General features: G+C 41.4%; 3 protein-coding genes across 4 annotated transcripts; 2 read left to right on the top strand and 1 right to left on the bottom strand.

Moving 5' to 3' along the window:
* Positions 1-269: 269 nt before the first annotated feature.
* Positions 270-11,290, top strand: ctsf (cathepsin F). The gene is made up of 14 exons (XM_047352650.1): positions 270-684; positions 1,513-1,623; positions 5,669-5,750; positions 6,181-6,242; positions 6,383-6,455; positions 8,259-8,372; positions 8,519-8,667; positions 8,774-8,870; positions 8,977-9,057; positions 9,201-9,320; positions 9,407-9,471; positions 9,677-9,767; positions 9,903-9,961; positions 10,678-11,290. Exons 1-14 carry the CDS (start codon positions 448-450, stop codon positions 10,750-10,752), a joined length of 1,416 nt encoding a protein of 471 aa, XP_047208606.1. The 5' UTR covers positions 270-447; the 3' UTR covers positions 10,753-11,290.
* Positions 11,291-12,413: 1,123 nt separating this feature from the next.
* On the top strand, positions 12,414-18,024 carry eif1ad (eukaryotic translation initiation factor 1A domain containing). Of its 2 annotated transcripts, none has more exons than XM_047352783.1 (6): positions 12,414-12,522; positions 14,918-15,036; positions 15,127-15,235; positions 16,443-16,551; positions 16,623-16,856; positions 16,945-18,024. In XM_047352783.1, exons 2-6 carry the CDS (start codon positions 14,950-14,952, stop codon positions 16,985-16,987), a joined length of 582 nt encoding a protein of 193 aa, XP_047208739.1. In that variant the 5' UTR covers positions 12,414-12,522; positions 14,918-14,949; the 3' UTR covers positions 16,988-18,024. The 2 variants fall into 2 exon arrangements, with proteins under 2 accessions (XP_047208739.1, XP_047208738.1); XM_047352782.1 differs by lacking the exon at positions 12,414-12,522 and adding an exon at positions 12,720-12,876.
* A 4,021-nt stretch (positions 18,025-22,045) lies between these two features.
* si:dkey-160o24.3 (N-acetyllactosaminide beta-1,3-N-acetylglucosaminyltransferase 2) lies at positions 22,046-23,054 on the bottom strand. The gene is given in 4 exon segments (XM_047354350.1): positions 22,046-22,214; positions 22,216-22,335; positions 22,337-22,461; positions 22,464-23,054. Coding segments are annotated over 4 exon segments (1,005 nt in total).
* Between the last annotated feature and the right edge of the window lie 364 nt (positions 23,055-23,418).

A 23,418-nucleotide genomic window follows, 5' to 3' on the forward strand; every position in this document is an offset into this window, starting at 1 on the left:
TCTCTATCCACATAATCCTCTGTAATTCACATTGTAAACCATGTTTAACTGGCCAGAAGGCACCAGGTTAATCCTTCAAACAGCTATAATCTGAGTTGAAAGTCTGCTGCGTTTGGGTCATATTAATGTTCCCTAAACCTGAAAGTACATTTATTTTCTAACCCTCTGGTATACCTCATGTTCTAACAGCAATAGCTGCTGGAATATTGCTGATGGTGTGATTTATTCTGTTGCATGTTTCTTTAACGCATCCCCCCATTAATGCCAAGTCTCCTCCCACGGGCAGTCCTGACCCGGTTGTTTGGCAACAAGAATAACCCGCTTGTATACCCGCCGCGGTTAAGCCGATATTGATTTGGATTTCTGGGAAAACAAACACAGCGCTTTTAAACTGAGCGAAAACTAAACGCGGGTCCCTTTTCTTTCTGTCGGCGCTCAGGGGCCAAAATGAGGGTCGGAGTAAGCTGCTGTCCGCTAATCTTCTGCCTGGCACTGGCCTCGGTGCTCGGGCTGGGCGAAGACCTTGACCGGCCTTTGTTCGGGTCTCCCGGTTCACCTATCCGGCTCCACGAGTCCGACCCAGACCTGAAGAAGATGTTGCTTTTCGCCGAGGAACGATACAACCGGGGCTCCAACGCCATGCACCTCCGCAGAGTCAGTCGGTTCGTCTCTGCCACCAAACAGGTAAAGACCTAAACATGTTTCTCTCATATATTTTATTGTTGGTGTGGTACATTATGGTAAACTGCGAGTTATCAGTCATTTTAATTGCTTATTACAGCACCATACGAGTCAGTTTAGTATTAGTACAAGTCTGTAAACAACACATACTGGGTATTTAACGCAGCGTCAAGTTAGCAACATTTCACCTGAAGTCTAAACGGAAGCAGAGATCCGTGCTTTCAAAATAAAAGCACAATCTTCAACTTTCATAACAAATACTTACGTATGTGCTTCGTAAAATTGTTTTAAAGTTAACTGGTTAAAATAACAGTAACAGTTTCTTTGAAATTAAATAAAAATATAGGTTCTTGTAGTTTGAATCTACAATGTTTTAAGCGTTTTTTTCTGACCGGAAGTGAGAACGTTTAGATTAAAACGACTGCAAACATCGATTTATCAGCGCATCCCAGGTTTGCAGAAGGGACGCACCGCCAACAGAGACGCTACAGTCCAAAAATAACAACAGTAAACCATGATCTGTTACATTCAGTCAGGCAAGGATCATTTGGAATACCTTTGTAATACCATCAGTCTAATGGGTTGTTGTCTGCGCCAGGTGTGAGCATCTGCTGCAGTGAGACTCTATCCTGCAGGCTGAAAATATTACAACCTGGCAAATCTCAGAGTATATTATCAGACAGATTTTGAGTTTCAAAAAGTACTTTGTTATTATCACATAACACCGACATTGCATTGACAATATTGTTGGGAAATAGGTTGTTTTCTAATTCTTTTGGAGAGAACTATATTTCTTCTCTTGTAAATTGTGTGTTTTCACCTGTTTTTCAGCTGGTGAAGGGAATCCGCTACAACATGACGCTGGAATTGAGCAACACCCAGTGTAAGAAATCCACCATGCTCAAGACATGTGACTTCTATCCAGAGACTCAAAAACTCAAGGTAGGATTTGTGTGTGTGTGTTTGTATTTGTTGCATGGTGAGGCACTACGTTGTGAGGACCCACTGCTCTTTGCGGGGACCAAAGCCTGGTCCTCATTGGGGAAAATGCTGTTCCTGGGTTAGGGGCTAGGTTTAGGACTGAGGTTTGAATTGAGTTTAGGGGACGTTTAGGTATGTACTGGTAATGGATAGGGTGATGGTTAGGATCTGTGTGTGTGTGTGTGTGTGTGTGTGTGTGTGTGTGTTCCTGTCTTGGCATCACAGTGAGAACCATTTTCCCAATTTTACCATCAAATTGAGGACCGTTTGTACCAAAGTGAGGACATTTTGCTGGTCCTCACGACCTATTTTGCTAACGGTTAGGTTTAGGACTAAGATGTGAATTGAGTTTAGGTTAAGGTTAGGGTTAGGCATGAACTGGTAATAGTTAGGTTTAGGGTTATTGTCAGGGTTAGGGCATAGAAAGGGTTGAAAATGACTAAAAATCAATGGAAGTCAATGGACTACGAACACCGTTACCTGGAATATTTCTCTCTAACGTGCGCTCACTTCCCAACAAAATGGAGGAACTACAACTGCTGTTGGGGAAAAACAGGGACTTTTATTCATCGGCAGTTTTGTGCTTCACGGAGACGTGGCTGTGTGGATTAATACCGGACTCTGCGCTGCAGCTGGCAGGATTCCAGCTCTACAGAGCGGACAGAGACACGGAACTCTCCGGCAAAGCGAAAGGTGGAGGAATCTGTTTTTACCTCAACAGTGGTTGGTGCAACGACGTGACAGTGATTCAGCAGCACTGTTCTCCAGACCTGGAAGCCTTCATCATAAACTGTAAGCCTTTCTATTCCCCCCGTGAGTTCGCTTCGTTCATCCTGGTCGGTGTTTACATCCCACCGCAAGCTAACGTGCAGGTTGCACAGCGCATGCTCGCCGACCAGATACTGAGTGTGGAGCGGACCAACCCGGACTCCTTAGTAATCGTCGTTGGCGACTTTAACAAAGGTAATCTCACCCACGAACTCCCCAAATATAGACAGTTTATAAAATGTCCGACCAGAGAGGACAACATTCTGGATCACTGTTACACCACCATTAGAGACGCTTATCACGCCGTCCCACGTGCTGCACTGGGCCAATCCGACCACATCATGGTCCACCTGATTCCTGCATACAGGCAGAAACTAAAGCTCTGCAAACCTGTTGTGAGGACGACAAGGAAGTGGAGCAGTGAGGTTGTGGAGAATCTCCAGGCGTGTTTAGGCTGTACAGACTGGGATGTGTTCAGGACTACTACCAACAGTCTGGACGAGTACACAGAGGCTGTGACTTCCTACATCAGCTTCTGTGAGGACAGCTGTGTACCATCATACACCAGGGTGAGTTACAACAACGACAAACCCTGGTTCACAGCCAAACTCAGAAGGTTAAGACTGGATAAGAAAGAGGCCTTCAGGAGTGGGGACAAAGACATATACAGAGAGGCTAAGTACAAGTTTGGCAAGGCAGTGAAAGAGGCCAAACGACTGTACTCTGAGAAGCTCCAAAACCAGTTCTCAGCCAACGACTCTGCATCTGTCTGGAAAGGGCTCAAGCAGATCACCAACTACAAGCCGAAAGCCCCCCACTCCATCAACGACCGACGCCTCGCCAACAACCTGAACGAGTTCTACTGCCACTTTGAAAGACAAAGGGACAGTCCTGCAACCATCCCCCACGACGCCCCCCAACAGCTGCAGCCACAATCCACCACCCCCACCTCCCCAACCTCAAGAGGGGCCTTGGCACCTCCAACCCCCACCCTGAAGTTCCCCCCCACCAGCCCCCTACCCACGCCGAGGACGGCTCTTTCCATCCAGGAGAGGGACGTCAACAAACTCTTCAGGAGACAGAACCCCCGGAAAGCTGCTGGTCCGGATTCTGTCTCACCAGCCAGCCTGAAGCACTGCGCTGATCAGCTGTCTCCAGTCTTCACAGACATTTTTAACACCTCACTGGAGACATGTCATGTGCCAGCCTGCTTCAAGTCCTCCACCATCGTCCCTGTTCCCAAGAAGCCAAGGACCACAGGGCTTAATGACTTCAGACCCGTCGCCCTGACCTCTGTGGTGATGAAGTCCTTTGAGCGCCTTGTGCTCTCACACCTAAAAGACATCACCGACCCCCTCCTGGACCCCCTGCAGTTTGCCTACAGAGCCAACAGGTCTGTAGATGATGCAGTCAACCTAGCTCTTCACTTCATCCTCCGGCACCTGGACTCCACAGGAACCTATGCCAGGATCCTGTTTGTGGATTTCAGCTCTGCCTTCAACACCATCGTCCCAGTTCTGCTACAGGAGAAGCTCTCCCAGCTGAGTGTGCCCGACTCCACCTGCAGGTGGATCACTGACTTCCTGTCTGACAGGAAGCAGCGCGTGAGGCTGGGGAAGCACGTCTCTGACTCCCTGACCATCAGCACCGGTTCCCCCCAAGGCTGTGTTCTCTCTCCTCTGCTCTTCTCCCTGTACACCAACAGCTGCACCTCCAGTCACCAGTCTGTCAAGCTTCTGAAGTTTGCGGACGACACCACCCTGATCGGACTCATCTCTGATGGTGACGAGTCCGCGTACAGATGGGAGGTGGACCATCTGTTGGACTGGTGCAGCCAGAACAACCTTGAGCTCAACGCTCTAAAGACAGTGGAGATGGTTGTGGACTTCAGGCAGAACCCAGCACCACCTGCCCCCATCACCCTCTGTGACTCCACAATTGACACTGTGGAATCTTTCCGCTTCCTGGGAACCATCATTTCCCAGGATCTCAAGTGGGAGCCAAACATCAGCTCCCTCATCAAGAAAGCCCAGCAGAGGATGTTCTTCCTGCGGCAGCTGAAGAAATTCAACCTGCCAAAGACTATGATGGTGCACTTCTACACAGCCATCATTGAGTCCATCCTCACCTCCTCCATCACCATCTGGTACGCCGCTGCTACAGCCAAGGATAAGGGCAGGCTGCAGCGTGTCATTCGGTCTGCTGAGAAGGTGATTGGCTGCAGTCTACTGTCGCTCCAGGAACTGTACACCTCCAGGACCCTGAAGCGGGCAGGGAAGATTCTGGCTGATCCCTCCCACCCCGGTCACAGACTCTTTGAGACTCTCCCCTCTGGCAGGAGGCTGCGGTCCATCCGGACCAAAACCTCACGCCACAAGAACAGTTTTTTCCCATCTGCCACCAGCCTGGTTAACAAAGCCCGGAAACCACACTGACACTCTCCCTTTCCCCCACACCCCCCCCTTTTTTGCTGACAGGACACCTGTAACCTACAACTCTATGTGTTACATTAATGCTCAGCTTGGACTCCTGCTTTACTTGTACAATGATCATCTGCACTGTTGTACTGCCCTGGCATCCTATACTGCTCTATATTTACTCTCACTCACTTAAAACTGTGCACATATATTTATATTATATTGTAGATATGTTTATACTGTTTAATTTGTACTGTATTGCACCGACTACGCCAAAACAAATTCCTTGTATGTCCAAAAACGTACTTGGCAATAAAGCTTTTCTGATTCTGATTCTGAGGCAACAGATGGTCCTCACTACATATAGCAAAACAAGAGTGTGTGTGTGTGGGACAGATGCAGGCAAGGCAACAAACAGAAAATGGCCAGCTTGTATGGGATGGATATCAAACGTCTAACTAATTTTGTTGTTTAATCATTTATTGTTGCTGCAGTGCCTCTGTTTGTTCAGCAGAAACCAATCTTGTGAGTTGCAGTAACTTTGAGCATGCACTAGTCCCATGGCCGCTTACATGCTTGTGCAACTCTTAGATAAAAAAACAACTTTTGCGGCTTCTACAATCAGTTTTTTCCACAAATTCAAAAACAAATGCAGAAAAGTAAATCAAAGTGAAGCACAAAGTCACATGCTCTCAGACCTAAAGACAGACCAAAACCTTCCTCTGTTTCCTTATTTTTAGCATCTGCAGGACAGCAAACATGTGATTCTGACGATATTAATGCTGGTTTTCTCCTTGTTTCTGTGTGTTTTCCTATATAAGACTGAGGTGTGTGTGTTTGAAGTTTGGGACATTCCCTGGCAGGCCACTACCACCCTCCTCAAACAAAAGTGCCAGCCTAAAGGTCAGTCAGCACCCAGAAGAGCTGATCATGCTTCTTGTTAGTCACACCTTTCTTACAGAGCTCATCTTTTCTCTCTGACTAAGGTTTTCTGAGGTTAATTGCAATCTTTAGTGCTAGAGTTTTGTTTCACCACATTACAACTGGTTTATTTATTGCATGTAGAAAATCATCTTTATTTGTACTGACAGCCCCTTTTGGCTTGTTTGTTCAATCTGACCTCCATGTTATATAACTGGGATGTTTACGTATCTGGTTAGATCGATGAGTTAAATTGGGTAAAGGGTGATGAGGTCCATGTCTAATGCTAGCTTCCATCTTGCTAAAGCCCCTATTGCTGTTTCTTAGTGGTGTGGATTTTATTATAAATATATGTTCAAACACATAAAACTGAAGCACATGTTTATTGATTAACATGTTGTCCTCTTTTCAGTCAGTCCAGCCTTAGCAGAGACCAACAAGGTGGAGGCATTGTCCCCCATCCAGCCAGTAGAGGTAAAAACAGATTAGTAGTCATGTTACTGGACCTGGCAACAATCTGTTGACAAGCTCTGTCTTGTCAGCTGTTTATCATATGCCCCAGCAGTCATTTTTGCTATGAAACCTGCATTTACTTTTTTTTATTTTTGTGGTAGGAGTCTGTGGAGCTGTTGGGCCAGTTTAAAGAGTTCACGGTTAAATACAATAAGGTCTACAGCAGCCAGGAGGGTGAGTGGTTTCCACACCCTCACACAAAACACCGCCTCCATGCAGTCACATTCTGGTGTACACACACTCAGCACCTTTTGTGCTCACAACTCATTGTGTTCACCTTGAAGGGAAAACACACCCACATTCAATACCATTTTAACAGGCATATGCAGTGCTAAGAAAAGGTTTTTGCCCCATTATACATGACTTGATGCTTTTAGATCAAAGTAATTTTACATGAGACAAAGATAACGAGAGTAAACCCAAATCAGTTTTCAAATGATCATTGCATTTATTAAGAGAAAAAAAGCTATCCAAGTTAACCTGGCACTATGTCAAAAAGGAACTGCCCCACTTTGTTAAGTCATGCATTAACTGTGATTAATCACGATTTCTGGAAATTTGAGTTCGATTTTACCCGCCAAACCCCAGCCTAATTACTGGCAGACCTGTAGAATCAGGAAATGGCCCGGTCTGACAACATAAAGTAGGCTCAATGATCTAAAAAAGCAACACATCATGCCCTCATGTAAAAAAAAAAAAAATAAATACGATGAGATCTATTGGTCTAGAAAGTGTTACATGTCTATGATTTTGGGCCTCCAGTAAACCACAGGGAGGGCAGTTGTTATCCTTCCCAGGAATGGCCCGTCAGCAAAATTACTCCAAGAGCTCACTGATGGATAGGTTCACCAAGGAACCCAGAGCAACGTCTAAAGCACTGCATTCCTCCCTTGCCTCAGTTATGGTCAGTGTTCATGATTCAATAATATGAAAGAGACTGGGCAAAAATTGCATCCATGGGGGGATGTTCCAAAGGTTAAACCATGCTGACCAGAAAGAACACAAAGGACCATTTTGCATTTGCCAAAAACATCTTGATGATTCTCAAGACATTTAGGAAAATAGTGGACTGCCGAGACAAGAGCAAAACATTTGTCTAGTTTACATTTGTCACAATACTAACACAGCAGTACACAAATGTCACATTTACAGCCAAGCATGGTGGTGATAGTGTTATGATCTGAGGCTGCTTTACTTCTCCAGGATCTGGATGGCTTTTTGTACCTGATAAAACCATGAATTCTGCTCTCGAACAAAAAATCCCGAAGGAGAATTTCTGACCTCCAGTACTTAAACTTAAGCTCACGCAGCTGGACAATCATCTGAAGCAGACCAGCATGTCCACTTCTGAATTACTCAAAATTGGAGTATCATTTTCAAAGCCTGGTCTTCAATCTAACTGACATGCTGGCATGGTGTTAAACAGGCTGTTCATACCCATAATTCCTCCAAATGTAGTTAAATTGAAACAATTATGGAAAGAGGAGTGGGTCAGCATTCCTCCAAAACATTGTAAACGACTCACTGCAGTTATCACAAGTGCTTGATTAGGTTCGCGATTACATATTCACAGAGCCAAGTTGTTTTGGACATACATTTTCTCAAATCAGACGCTGGTGCAGGACATGTACAGGAGTAGTGAGACAGTGATGAAGAGTATGGTAGGGGGGATAGATGCATGAGGTACATCTGGGATCAGCTCTGAGCCCAATTCTTGTTTGCAGTCAGTTGAAATTTAAACAGGACCATGCCTTGGCTGAAGAAGATATTAATAGATTATGAGTATTTAGAATTTTTGATTGTTAATAATAATCAAAAAGATGTCCAGCATTTGGAGAACATAGGTGATGCTTGTATTTAGAAAGGCTTGATAAAAAAAGTGATAAGAACAGAGATCTCCAGAATTTACAGCCTATGTTTTGGTGTCACAAAATAATTAAACATCTTTTATTTTCTCTGTGTGTGTTTCCATGGCAGAGGCTGCCAGACGTCTACGGATCTTCCGCGAGAACCTGAAAATGGCTGAGAAGCTCCAGTCCTTGGATCAAGGTTCAGCTGAGTACGGAGTCACCAAGTTCAGTGACCTAAATGGTGCGTGCAATAGTGCACTGGCCTGTATTTCCACAGTTTCTGATGAGGAAATACAACTTCTGCTTTTAATGTTGCAGCTTTGCTTCAAGACGTTTTGAAGTAACAAAGCTTTCCTTTTTGAATTCTCTCCCTCTGTGTTTGTCCAGAGGAGGAGTTTCGTTCCACATACCTGAACCCGCTTCTGAGTCAGTGGACTCTCCATCGTCCGATAAAACCGGCCCCCCCCACCAAAGGCCCTGCCCCTGACAGCTGGGACTGGAGAGATCATGGAGCTGTCAGTCCTGTGAAGAACCAGGTGATAACAAGCAGAAGAGTTTATGAGGGCTCCCCCTATTAGGAATAAATTGATATAAACAAAGCACATTTTTCATCCTCATTGTTTGTGTTTGTGTGTTTTGCAGGGCATGTGTGGATCTTGTTGGGCATTTTCTGTCACAGGAAACATCGAGGGCCAGTGGTTCCTGAAAAAGGGAACTTTGCTGTCCCTTTCAGAGCAGGGTAACCCGTCCTTACAGATTCTTACTGAAAAAGTTCACAAATAACCTATTTGACCTGCAATAAAACACTTTTTCATGAAATCAATCATACACCCTCTCCTGCGCAGAGCTGGTGGACTGTGATGGACTGGACCAGGCATGCAGAGGTGGACTGCCATCAAATGCTTATGAAGCTATTGAAAAACTGGGTAAGAAACTATTTCACTGAAACAGCATCAAATCTAAAATTCAAAAGGGTGACTTAGGTTAATATTTGTCAGAAAGTTCTGTGTTTTTGTGCGCTAAGCTCTTTCATCTTTTGTTCTAAACTTGTCCCTCATGTGCTATGAAGGTGGTCTGGAGACTGAAACAGATTACTCCTACAAAGGACACAAGCAGACGTGTGATTTCACTGACAGGAAGGTGGCTGCCTACATCAACAGCTCGGTGGAGATTTCCAAAGATGAGAAGGGTAAGAGAGTCAATATCCTGTTACTTGGGCAGCAAATATTATTAAGCAGGCACATTTTAAGTAAATTATTTTATTTTTCTTCTTAGAAATTGCTGCTTGGTTGGCTGAGAAAGGACCAATCTCTGTTGCTCTGAATGCCTTTGCAATGCAGGTGAGTAATTTATTGGCATATTTTTACGTCTTCATACTGTCTCAAATTCCTTTGCTTTTTTTTTTTCTCTGATGTATTTTTCCCATATCATCAATTAATAAACTTGACCTTCACAATCACCAAAAACAGACTTAAGCTGAAAAAATAGTCAAGATCTAAATAATGCCACATACTGTATGTAACGGCCATATTTTTATTTCTGCAGTTCTATAGGAAGGGTGTTAGTCACCCACTGAAGATCTTCTGCAACCCCTGGATGATCGACCACGCTGTGCTGCTGGTGGGATATGGTGACCGTACGTATATTACTCCTCCTTAATTATGGCTTAATATGGCCTTTCCATTTATGTGTTGTGTTTAATGACATCAGGAGAGATTATGTTGTGATTCAGAGTGTATTTTAAACTGTTTTCCTTTTGTTATTGTTTCAGGAAATGGTATCCCATTCTGGGCCATCAAAAACAGCTGGGGCAAGGACTATGGAGAGGAGGTACAAACATAAAAACAACTATAGCTTTATTTAATTAAAGTTGTATATAGGATAGATCAATGCAAATGTTACTGGCACCCCTAGTGAATATGTATAAAAGCCACTTATGCCAACAGCTAAGAGGATGGAGGAGGATCTGTTACAGGGGGGCCTGTTTCTCTGCCAAATGCCCCGGGAACCTTGTTGGAGTGCATAGCATTGTGAACTCTTTGAAATACTAAAACAGTTTAAATAAAAATCTGGTGGATTTCATTGGTAAACTGAACATTGTCACTCATGTTCAATCTTTCAACCCAAAACATATAGTCAGATCAGCACAGAAATGGTTCATCCATCCATCCATGGATGCATTGTAATCAACATAATAATTGTGCCACAACTGTGAAACATTTGCTGTCTTAGCAGGAGATTCCCCACTGAATAACTATTCAAATCAAAGACTGGATTTATTTCAGATTCTTTTCCAATGTGAGATTAAGCTAGTGCAATAAAGTTTTAATTTATTTTTTCAAGTTTTTTTTAAGCTTCTTTATCAGGGAAGGCCATAACTGGAGCCAGTGCTGTGTAGTAAATATGCTGATTTGTTGTGATGTCTCATGTAAATATAACTCCGCTTCAGTACCATTATGCATTCCATTTGAAGGGTTAGTTACTGTATGAAAGTAAGAAGAAAGACATGAGATGAGTTTGATTTTGAATTATGTTCTCTTCTGTAGGGTTACTACTACCTTTACAGGGGGTCCAATGCATGTGGAATCAACAGGATGTGCTCTTCAGCTGTGGTCAACTAAACTATCAGTTCACAAACACATTCAAACATACATCTTCATGCTACCTGCATTGTAGCAGCCATCTTGCCCTACTTCAGCTCACAAAAACAAACAGCATGAGGATCTAAGTGAAGACACTTAAAGTTCTAATGATGTTCCATTAAACCATTTGTTGTATTCTACCTCCATACCTCACACATCATTTCACTCTACTCTGCTCTACCAGCTCTATTGAAGTTAGCTTTGATGTGACTGTGAAACTTAGCTGTAAATTGAAACTTTATAGTGTTTGCACATTTTACTCTGCTGTTTCAGTGGAGGCAGTGTTGGTTGTAAATTATCTCTACTAGCAATAACTGAGCTTGTGTTTGAGGTTTTGTGAAGAGTAGTTAGACAGTGTCTACTCAGATTTTGTAATTAGTATTTGTGCTAATGTTATTGATTGAGATTTCATATTCCAAGGAAAGGTTTGCACATGACTATAACACTGCAATGCAATTGTAACAACTGCTATAAAAGTGAAAAATGACCAATGTTCGAATAAAACATGGAAATTCAACAAAGGGTTTGGCTCAATTCTTACAATGTAAATAAATCACCCTTTTATTCAAATTCAAAACTACTTTATTAATCCCAAAGGAAAATAAAATGTTGTAGCTCATTATGAAGGTTTCTTCAAAGAGCCGTTGCAGATGCTGATGGTTGTGGGCAGGAAGGATCTTCTGTAGAGGTCGGTCTTACAGCAGATCTGAAGAAGCCTCTGACTGAAGACACTGTTGTTGTAGGACAGTCTCATGAAGATGATGCTCAGGGTTCTCCATAATGTTCTTCATTTTATGAAGAATCCTTTGCACAATGATCTCCAGAGGTTCCAGGGGAGTCCCCAGAACAGAGCCAGCCTTCTTTATCAGCTTGTTGAGCTTTTTTAAGTCCCTGGTTCTGATGCTGCTTCCCCAGCAGATGATGGCAGAAGAGATCGCACTCTCCACAACACTTATAGAAGATATGCAGCATCTTGCTGCAAACACCAAAGGACCTAAGCTTCCTCAAGAAGTACAGTCTGCTCTGTCCCTTCTTGTAGACGGCTTCACAGTTGCATCTCCACTCTAGTCTGTTGTCCAGGTGAACACCGAGGTATTTATACTCCTCCACCACCTCCACCTCTTCTCCCATGATACAAATTGTGTTTGTCCTATTCCTGTTTTTTCTTAAAATCTACAATCATCTCCTTTGTTTTAATATACTGAGAACCACAAATGGACCCATTATTATTATTATTAGATTTTTATTAATAAATGCAACTCAATGAGCAAAAATTTGTTTTCGTCTGTTTTGACTTAAACACAGTTGACTCTTAATTATGGAGGCGTTTAAACATTGGTGATCTTGAACATTGCTTAGATTCAGAAAAAATACAAATCCCACAATGCAAATTTACAATAACCCAGGAAAAGATAAACCGTGTTTCGCAGAAAGGCACTTTAAAAATAAAATAAATGTTTCGCAGCATTGTAATAATGTGTATTATTCAAGTACGGATAATATATTATCATTACATATGTATATATACTGCAGCATGTTCTGTAGTTAGATTGTTCCAGAGCATTTTTACAGTTCCTACAGCAGCACTGTAGTTTGGACGTTCACGACAGTTTACGGCACGGTGGGGGAGCGGAAGGGAGGAAAAGGAGACGGAGGTTTCTCTCTCTGACTGGTTCTGTACGGCGTGGCTGTGGCCGACAACAGCTATATGAATAAATCGTTCCATCTTTACTGAGAGTTATTCTTAATGTGAGTTACAACGCTTAGACAGAGAGAATGTTACAATAGATATTATATGTACATAACGTACAATGTAAATAGTTATAAACATAAAGAAAACCATTAAATGAGAAAGTGTTTCTAAAACTTTTGACCGTAATGAAAATATATATAATGACGTCACACTGCTTTTGTTTCGAAAGTAACAAGCAGATTTACGCCGGAAGTGAGGTATTTGTTCTTGATGTTTCCAGAAAACGTGATAGCATGTGGGCATCTTCACTGATTAAGTAGGCCCTGTTATTCTGCTCAGTTTTCTGCTGCTGCCGCCTTTTTGTCGCTGTTTTGAAACATATTTTGTTTCTTTTGTCTCTTGTTTTCAAGGTAGGAGCGTAAATACAAATAGTATCTTTCAACATAGCCAGTGTTAGCATATCAAGCTAGGCTCTATGTATGATTAATATACATATTGTTAGGTATTAAAACTATGCCATAAAACTATAGCATACAGAATAAACTGAGTGTTTTTTTGTTTTGCTTTTTTATTCGCCATTGTGATTCATTGTAGTTGCCAGCACTCTGATATGTGCAGCAATGTTTCCAGGTGTAACACAACATTCTGTCGTCAGGCAGATTGTGGGCTATAAAAGGATTTCCGGTTACTTTAAAAGCATTGCATTTGGAGTTTCCAAATATAATTGTAATCAGTCTAACATGTAGGCCTAAACATGATACATCAATTTAATTTCATCTTACCAGTCAAGTGCGAAATATAGTTTAGTACCACCATTTATAAGTAGAGATGGGCAATATGGACTTAAACCTATGTCACAATATTTACTTTGATGTTATAAATATGTTGTTGCACCCATTTATCGTCCTCCGCTTACTTCAGATGAGAATAGAACCCCAGATCTCCATCTGGCATTCTCCCCAGTAAAACTATTCACCTCATTCAGGGGTTTTCCCTGGATCTATAGTCCCTCCAGCGAATGCTGCGTCTGACCTGCAGTCTCCTCCCATTGAGATGTGCCCAGAAACACTCCTAAAGGAGGCATCCTGATCACATACCTAAACCATCTCAACAGACCCTTTCAATGTGGAGGAGCTGCAGTTCTACCCCAAGCTCTCTCCTCACCTTTTCTGGGTTAAATCCAGCCAACCTATAGGGCAGGGGAGTCCAACTTGCGGCCCGGGGGCCATTTGTGGCTCTCTAAATGATTCTGTGCGGCCCATGACCAAAATTATAACGGTTGATGCAGATGGACACTTTTTCCTATAAAGGCGACAGTTTCACAGACAAATAAAATCTTCTTAAAATAAAAGAATTACGGTACTACAGAGAGGGCCCCACTCTGTCTATACATCGCCCACTTTATCTTCGCTCATGAACCACATACCAAGATACTTGAACTCCTCTGCTTGAGGCAGAGACAAAATCCAGACCTGGAGGGAGCGTTTTTTTCTGGGCTTTCTGGAAAAAGCAAAGATGATACCTTGTGGCCTTGATGTTTGGCCTTTAGATCCTTCAAGATCAATAAGATCAGGAGCAAGCTTGTCCAGATAATCCAGACACAGCTTTTACTTTGTATATATATATTCCGGCACCACGTACTCCCTCGGTTTTCCTGACAAAATACCTTGAGGAGCACTGTTGTAGATCTTCCAAATCCTCAGAACACTTGTGGACTGAACCGTCAAACTCCATGAGCTCCACGGCGGCTCTGCAGTCTGGTCCTCTGTTCTACAGTCAGGATGAAAACCACACTGCTGCACCTGGATTCTGACGTTTTGACAATCAGCCTTCTTTCCATTACTGTGGAGGAAAAGCTCACTGATCCTCCATTTTTAAAACCAGGACCACCTCCCTGATCTCCCCCACCGCAATTCTTGTCCCTGTCCTCCACGCCACCTTAAGAAGGGCAACATTTTTCCAAAAATAGGAAGTTACCCATTATAGAATGAACAGCTTCACCACACCAATTACATTAACTACAGGCACTATAATAATGATCAATAATTGTGTTCAGTCATATGTTAAAATTTAAATGCATCATTTATTGCTGTTATGGAATCAACACTGGAAAAATAGTTCAAATAGGAAACATGTAGCATCATCAAATAGTTTATTAGTACTAGTACTAGTAGTAGTAGTAGTAGTAGTACTAGTAGTAGTAGTAGTAGTAGTAGTAGTAGTAGTAATATCTAAAATGAAGTCTTTTAACAAGTTTCCCCGGTATTAGATACACGATAGTGTTGTCCCATCTATATTTGTAAATTCATTAAACCTCATGGAAGTAATTTTTAAATTCCTGAGAGTATTCGCCAAAGTACTCTAAAGTGTCTGTATTTTTAAAAGAACTTATATTACTACAGAATCTACTCACACATCATTTGATTTTATTTCCTCTGGTTTCTCATTAAGCTGGCGAAGGAAGCTGCAACCCAGAATTTAAAATGTCACGGGCCACCAAACGCAAGCATGTTGTGAAGGAAGTTCTCGGGGACTTCATCACTCCCACAGAGAACCAGCAGATTGTGAAGGTAAACATATTCATGTGCCGGATAGAAACAACACTCATGAGGGCATTTATGTTGTGCTCATTTCCTCTCTCAACTTGTGCACTTTCACAGGTGATCAGTAGCCGTGGTAACAACCTTCACGAGACGGTCACGGCTCAGGGCGAGACGTTCCTGGTGAGCATGCCCACCAAGTTCCGCAAGAACATTTGGATCAAAAGAGGTAATCTGTGGAGTATGAATTTTTATGAAGATGAACATGAATACCCATGCATGTGTATTTAAAGATGGTATTTGTTGTTCTGCTTTTGTTCTGTTTAAATGTGTTACCCATTCTGGCTTGTTGTACCCCAATCTCCCTTTCATACGGAGGTTCTGAAATCCACACACCAACTGGATCTAATTACAACATGTCAATGATGTTAATACTTCCACTGCCTTGCAAAAGTATTCTCAACACTTGAAAACATTCAAATCTTTTGCCGTTACAACTATAAACTTCAATGCATTATTATGTTTTTGAGATTTCATGTCAAAGAAGCAGAAAGGAGTCTCTACCTGCTTTGCACATCTAGAGACCTTCTAAGTTTAGCAGAGCAGCTGAAGCTCAGTCAGAATGGATGGAGAATATCTATGAACTGCAGTTTGTAAGTCGCAGCACTGATTCTCCATCGGATTTAGGTTCCTTGAAGAAACAAATGACCCGTTGCCTTGACTTTAAGCATTTACAGCTCCATTCCTGGACAGTGCTGTAGCCTCCCCTGCTCCCACACAACATATTGTTAAAACCACCATGTTTCACTGTGGAGATGACGTGTTTAGAGTGATTTGCAATTGCAGTTTTTCTTTACATAAAGGGCAAACAGCTATCCTTGTTCTCATCTGACCAGAACGCCTTCTTCCACATGTTGGCTGCGAGAATCTGGACTTGTTTCTATCTTTCTTTCAACAATCTCTTCCTTCTCACCACGCTACCATAAAGGTCAGGTTTTAGGTAGTATACAACAAGTAGTTAGGTACTTCCATGTGAGAACAAAAAGTTCAAGTTGTGTGAATACTTTTTGCAAAGCACGTTAATCCCTCTGATCAAAGTGGGACAACAATTTGAAGCAACATTTTAAATATTTAAAATACCTTTTGATTTTTAGTTTGTATTGACATAGTTGTTCCTACCACATCATGCTTTGGGAACATCAGAGCTTAAACGGCTTCATTAGAGGTGCTTCTACATTTTATGTGTTAAGAAGATAGGTTGTTTCTGTAGAATGTGATTATGATTATTATTGTCAATTCAAGATGAGGTCTATGATCTCAAATACATATGAGACAAGTATAAGCTAATATAATAATGCAAGCTGATATTTGCCTAAATAAGTTGTCTTTATAGATTCATTTTCAGAATAATGACAGTTTCTGCTGTTTTTTCTCAGGTGATTTTGTAATCGTGGATCCTATAGAAGAAGGGGAGAAGGTGAAGGCAGAAATCAGCTTTATTCTCTACAAAGATCACATTCAGTACCTGCAAAAACAGCAACTCTGGTAAGCACAAACACCAACACACTCTGAAAGATACGGTGTAAGCGTCCTAAACTGTATGTGTCTCCATTAAGGCCCGAGGGTTTTATGAAGGAGCAGTCAGCACAGGACAAGACGAGCAGAAAGGAAGAGGAGGCGAAGGAGAAAGACGAGGATGAAGACGAAGGTAGTGACTCTGAGGATGATGAGAGTGACCTCTTTGTTAACACCAATCGCTGTAACTATCAGTACAGTGAGAGTGAAGAGGAGGACGACAGTGAGGAAGAGGAGGAAAGGACAGAAAACGGATCATGGCGGCAACCAAGCCTGTGAGCTGTAAAGATCCAGTGACTCTCTCCGCTGCTGTAATCACTGACTGATTAAATGACGTTTCAAATGTTTGTTCTTGTACAACAGCTCCCTCTGCAGGCCAGCTGTGAGAAAACAAAGGGCTGTTTGAGTGGCTGGCTTTCAACGATCCTCATCTTTGCTGCTTCTCCCCAAAACGGTGTAAAATGTTCAAGTAAAACTAAAATATAACAAGAATGAGCATCGGGTACATCCCTGTTAGTCCGGCTAAAACCTATCGCAGTCTGATCCAGTTCATTTTTACAGGTCCATTACAACAATAGCAATAAAATGCAACCATAGTCCACAGAATAGTTTGAGGTTTATGCCATCTCCAATTATCTCTAATGGGACAAATAAATCTGTCAAATGTGTAAAATTGTTTTGCTGAAGTAATGAATTTATTTTTGAATTTGGATTTGGTTTTTTGATACCCAACAGCTAAAGGTTTCAAACTGGATGATTCGGGGCATTTCCTGCAGCGACTTTGATGACCAATGATTAAAAATGATTTTCTTCTTAATCTACAAATAATAAAGTCTACCAACAGAAGGTCGCTGTTATTTTGGTTTAACAGAGACTTTCCTTCAGAGGCTACATTCTCAAAACCTACTCCGACAGTTTTTCTTCTATTGTAAACATCAATGATGAAGAAATATGAACCCGATGTTCTTTAACATGAATGCTTTAAAGATGATCTGGCATTTTTCCATGATGCAGAGGATTCCAAATGCCAGTAAATCCAGTACAGCCGCTCCTGTGGGTAGTGGATTGAGCATGAAGTGTCAACCTGAGACTCGTAAGCTGAATCACCAGCTTTAGGTAACAGCCAAAGCTTCTCTTTAAAAAGTTTTGTTTTAAAACGATTACTAAACTAATGTTAAAGCACAATGTTTAGCGTAAAATGCTAGATTATCATTATTGTGTGTCATTCATGTTTTTGTAATGTGCCTTCATTTTTTAGATTAAAGGGTGATCATTAAGTTGGTTGTACAAGCAGTGGTGATTAATTATACATTAATATGGCAAAAGAAGTTATGTCAATTGTTACCAAAAAGGTTTTGTGTTAAGGCCAGATGGTTATAGACACTGAACTCTTGATATGCAGCTGAAGATTCTGCACTAAATTAAAGGACATTTTCAATGTTTTGTAAGAAGTCTGGAGTGCATTAATTGTTTGGAGCTCAAAACCTAAAATTTTTTAGATTAAGCCTGGGTGGGGTTATTCTGCTGGCTAAAGGTTCTTAAAAAACAGAGCTTGAGATTTGGGAAACAATATATTTGTCATAAAGGAAAATAGGCCATAAGTATTGAGTATCTGCATAATATTTATTTGGAGTCAAACTGAAATGGTCTCAGAAATAAAGGACTATCCACACATGTACTTTAAAATAAGACTGAATAAGACTGAAGATATTTCACTAAAACCACTAAAACCTTTTAGTTGAGTGTCTGACTCATTCATTGGTCCTGTGTTTGTTGTATGTAAAGGTACAGTAGTCTTTTCTTGCTGTGTATGAATTTGTGTGTATGAAAAATGTATAATATGTATGTTTGATAAGCTTATACCTCTTCCTATATATATATATAGATATATATCTATATATTTATGTATAGATATACAGGTCCTTCTCAAAATATTAGCATATTGTGATAAAGTTCATTATTTTCCATAATGTCATGATGCAAATTTAACATTCATATATTTTAGATTCATTGCACACTAACTGAAATATTTCAGGTCTTTTATTGTCTTAATTCGGATGATTGTGGCATACAGCTCATGAAAACCCAAAATTCCTATCTCACAAAATTAGCATATTTCATCCGACCAATAAAAGAAAAGTGTTTTTAATACAAAAAACGTCAATCTTCAAATAATCATGTACAGTTATGCACTCAATACTTGGTCGGGAATCCTTTTGCAGAAATGACTGCTTCAATGCGGCGTGGCATGGAGGCAATCAGCCTGTGGCACTGCTGAGGTCTTATGGAGGCCCAGGATGCTTCGATAGCGGCCTTTAGCTCATCCAGAGTGTTGGGTCTTGAGTCTCTCAACGTTCTCTTCACAATATCCCACAGATTCTCTATGGGGTTCAGGTCAGGAGAGTTGGCAGGCCAATTGAGCACAGTGATACCATGGTCAGTAAACCATTTACCAGTGGTTTTGGCACTGTGAGCAGGTGCCAGGTCGTGCTGAAAAATGAAATCTTCATCTCCATAAAGCTTTTCAGCAGATGGAAGCATGAAGTGCTCCAAAATCTCCTGATAGCTAGCTGCATTGACCCTGCCCTTGATAAAACACAGTGGACCAACACCAGCAGCTGACACGGCACCCCAGACCATCACTGACTGTGGGTACTTGACACTGGACTTCTGGCATTTTGGCATTTCCTTCTCCCCAGTCTTCCTCCAGACTCTGGCACCTTGATTTCTGAATGACATGCAGAATTTGCTTTCATCCGAAAAAAGTACTTTGGACCACCGAGCAACAGTCCAGTGCTGCTTCTCTGTAGCCCAGGTCAGGCGCTTCTGCCGCTGTTTCTGGTTCAAAAGTGGCTTGACCTGGGGAATGCGGCACCTGTAGCCCGTTTCCTGCACACGCCTGTGCACGGTGACTCTGGATGTTTCTACTCCAGACTCAGTCCACTGCTTCCGCAGGTCCCCCAAGGTCTGGAATCGGCCGTTCTCCACAATCTTCCTCAGGGTCCGGTCACCTCTTCTCGTTGTGCAGCGTTTTCTGCCACATTTTTTCCTTCCCACAGACTTCCCACTGAGGTGCCTTGATACAGCACTCTGGGAACAGCCTATTCGTTCAGAAATTACTTTCTGTGTCTTACCCTCTTGCTTGAGGGTGTCAATAGTGGCCTTCTGGACAGCAGTCAGGTCAGCAGTCTTACCCATGATTGGGGTTTTGAGTGATGAACCAGGCTGGGAGTTTTAAAGGCCTCAGGAATCTTTTGCAGGTGTTTAGAGTTAACTCGTTGATTCAGATAATTAGGTTCATAGCTCGTTTAGAGACCCTTTTAATGATATGCTAATTTTGTGAGATAGGAATTTTGGGTTTTCATGAGCTGTATGCCAAAATCATCCGTATTAAGACAATAAAAGACCTGAAATATTTCAGTTAGTGTGCAATGAATCTAAAATATATGAATGTTAAATTTTCATCATGACATTATGGAAAATAATGAACTTTATCACAATATGCTAATATTTTGAGGAGGACCTGTACATTCTACCGGTCAAACGTTTTAGATACACTTTCTCACTTAATGGGTCTCTATATTTTCATGACTATTTAAATTGTAGATTCTCACCAGATACAATAAACCTGTGAATGAACACACATGGAATTATGTAGTAAACAAAAAGTGTGAAATAACTAATCATTTTTATATTTTAGATTCTTCCAAATAGCCACCCATTCCTCTGATTACTACTTTGCTCTCTTGGCGTTCTCTCCATGAGCTTCATGAGGTGATCACCTGGATTAGTTTTCCAAAGAGTCTTGAAAGAACTTCCCAGACGTTGATTGAGAGACGGCCAGAGGTTAATATTTCAGTCCTTACAGCAAAGGGCGACTACTTTAAGGAATCTAAAAATATAACATATTTAAAGTTATTTTTACAATTTTTCTTTTGCTACACATTCAGTTTTGATGCCTCCAGTGAGAATCTACATACAATTTAAATGGTCATAAACATAAAGAAAACCATTAAATTAGAAAGTGTTTCTAAAACTGACCACCAGTAATGTGTATATAAGTACAAGTGGCAGTGAATTTAAGAAAAGCTTATGCAATGAAGAAACGGTTGGCTCGAGGAATTGGCTTTCCTTTCAAAATGTTTTGAAGGTTGTTGAATATGTGGGTACATTTCTTAGAACAACTCTTTGTTTCTTATAAAACATCTGCAATGTCCTCTTAAGTTAAATTGTGATTTGCCCATTTGTTGAAAACGTAAATGCAATCATATTCTACCCTTTGTTTAAGTTTAATGACCTGCTTTTTGATGCCATTGCAGGGCTAATCGCTGTTGACACAGCAAGGCTTAGGCGTGGCACTAAAGGTAGAACATTATGCGCAACAATAAATCTCTGTGTTGGAAAGGCATGTTAACTTGCAGGAAGCCTGAAACCAGACTAACTCCTCTATATATAATTCCACGTTCTAAAGATAGTTGAGAGAAACAAGCCGCTGGCTGTGATTAGCTGTGCTAAGCTGTCACTTTAAATGTTGCATGACCATAATACAAACTAATCCAACCAAAGTTACTCAGTCCCGTAAGTGATTTTAGAGGGATTTTAAAAGCTCTGAAAATTCTGATCTTATTAAGATTATATGAAGCATTGTCACACTTGCTGGCATCCCTGGTGTGAAAAAAACCTTAAAAATCAATCTATGTGAATTTAGCAGCACGACTTCACACTGAAGCATTTAGAAAAAACAGATAATTTCTTTCAGTACATTTGGCGAAACAAATTGCCAAATAATTTTAGCTAAATCTCCTGTGGCAAGTATTAATACCCCTAAAACTCCTTTTAAAATAAAGGTTACTGTACTCAGCCATTAGTTTATAATCTAGTTTGTTCAAACGTTTCTAATCCATGACCTCCCATGGGGTATAAATATGATGCAACACAGAGATCGATTTGCTTATTAAACTGATATTATTTTTCAATAAATCAAGTAATTTAAAGAGACCATAACTGTCAATGGAATGGCTAGAGTTGCTTTAACAGCACAAAGAAGCGAAGTAGAGACAACAAAGGAACAGTTTTACAATGTGTGGAAAACAAGGAACTAAAATATCGTCCCCTTAAAAAAAGATCAGAGTTATTAAATGTAGATATAGATGCTGTTCTGTCCTGTAAGGGAACCAAGTCCTCATATATTAGCAGGAAATGCTAAGAGTGTAAAGAAATCAGAGGTTACAGCTGTGAAATGCACTAGCATGAATAATGTTATTAATCCAAGCATCCCATGTATGTCAGTAATACAGTATCAGGCTGTCAAAGACTGTCATATTTATGCAGTGGCACATTTTTGAACCATTTGCTTTGTTCGCTGCTATAGAGGACTGTATTATTTGTAGTAATTTTCCTACTGAAGACCTAACATATTTTTATGTTTCGGATTGCTTTAACAGAAAAGAGCCCTGAGCTACGTTTAAGTACTGAGTATTGGTGAGGTCTCCACTTTTTTCTTGTCAGCCCTTAGAGAGAGATCTCCACAACGTTCCCTCGTGTTTTTCATGCGAGCCCAAAGGTCAACTACGTCTCTGGGATTCCGCTTGTGGATCAGAAGGATGGTATGGTATGAACACAGCTGCCTCTTCCTCCTCGGTGAAGTCAAACGTGAGGAAGGCAGGGTGGTGGACTGGAAGGGCGTTGAGACGTATCATGCACATTCCTACATAGACATCGTCAATGGGAAACAGGTGAATTGTTTTAAATATGCAGGTGTCGAGCCAACCTGTCTGAGTAAACCACCCCTTCTCCTCCTGCATACATGGGATAGATCCCCCTGTGGAAGCCTTCTGGGATAAAATATTTAGATTTCCTCTCTTGATTGGGTAAAGCAGAGACCTTATGACCTCACCAACCATGAAATTGGCCATGGTGTTGTGGGATTGGTGCTTCTCTAACTGATGCTGGAGGTAGGTGATTAGTCTTGAGGTGTTGACGAAGACATCATCGTCTCCCTTGAAGACAAAGAGAGGCTGACTGCAGTGGTGCGAGAACCAGCTCCAGAAGAGCACATCCTTCAAAGTCAGGTTAAGAAATGTGTCTTGGAAGTCCCACTACAGAATGTCTCCATGAAGTTTATTTTCTCTTCTTAGTAAATGGGATACATCTACACCCAGCTCATCTGAGGATTCTTTGCCTAGCAAGAAAACCCTGCGGATGTACCCTCCACCTACTTCTGCACCACTGCTGTTAATCCTCTGTCCCTCCACCCATCCAACCCGTCCCCAAGTCAGCCGAATAGCATGTTGATTACTAAAGTGTAGTGCTGTTGACTTGATGGCAAAAAGAATCAGCGGGGGCTCCTTCTCATGCTTTGACTGAGCTCCACATTCTCCATTCGCATGAATGACAATAGGATAGTCCCTCCTTTGCATGTGGCTTGCAGATTCTTGTATCTGCTTTGGTAACTTCTCAAAAATGTCCCTCATGCTGTCGGTACCAGTAACTTCAGAGTAATTTTGGTTCAGCAAAGACTCATCAAAGCTGCTTCGTTCTAACACTATGTTGGATTTTTCAGGGTGCAGGATAGGGTTGAAATACAGGTCCTTCTCAAAATATTAGCATATTGTGATAAAGTTAATTATTTTCCATAATGTCATGATGAAAATTTTACATTCATATATTTTAGATTCATTGCACACTAACTGAAATATTTCAGGTCTTTTATTGTCTTAATACGGATGATTTTGGCATACAGATCATGAAAACCCAAAATTCCTATCTCACAAAATTAGCATTAAAAGGGTCTCTAAACGAGCTATGAACCTAATCATCTGAATCAACGAGTTAACT

This window comes from Girardinichthys multiradiatus, chromosome 23, assembly GCF_021462225.1.
Source record: "Girardinichthys multiradiatus isolate DD_20200921_A chromosome 23, DD_fGirMul_XY1, whole genome shotgun sequence".
NCBI lineage: Eukaryota > Metazoa > Chordata > Actinopteri > Cyprinodontiformes > Goodeidae > Girardinichthys > Girardinichthys multiradiatus.

Bases quoted from the DNA above. Each gene is read 5' to 3' on its own strand.
- eif1ad (XM_047352783.1), top strand. From the start codon at position 14,950: ATGTCACGGGCCACCAAACGCAAGCATGTTGTGAAGGAAGTTCTCGGG. The intron at 15,037-15,126 runs GTAAACATATTC...GCACTTTCACAG, and splicing joins AGAACCAGCAGATTGTGAAG to GTGATCAGTAGCCGTGGTAA. The intron at 15,236-16,442 runs GTAATCTGTGGA...GTTTTTTCTCAG, and splicing joins GAACATTTGGATCAAAAGAG to GTGATTTTGTAATCGTGGAT.
- ctsf (XM_047352650.1), top strand. From the start codon at position 448: ATGAGGGTCGGAGTAAGCTGCTGTCCGCTAATCTTCTGCCTGGCACTG. The intron at 5,751-6,180 runs GTCAGTCAGCAC...TCCTCTTTTCAG, and splicing joins ACAAAAGTGCCAGCCTAAAG to TCAGTCCAGCCTTAGCAGAG. The intron at 9,472-9,676 runs GTGAGTAATTTA...TTATTTCTGCAG, and splicing joins TGAATGCCTTTGCAATGCAG to TTCTATAGGAAGGGTGTTAG.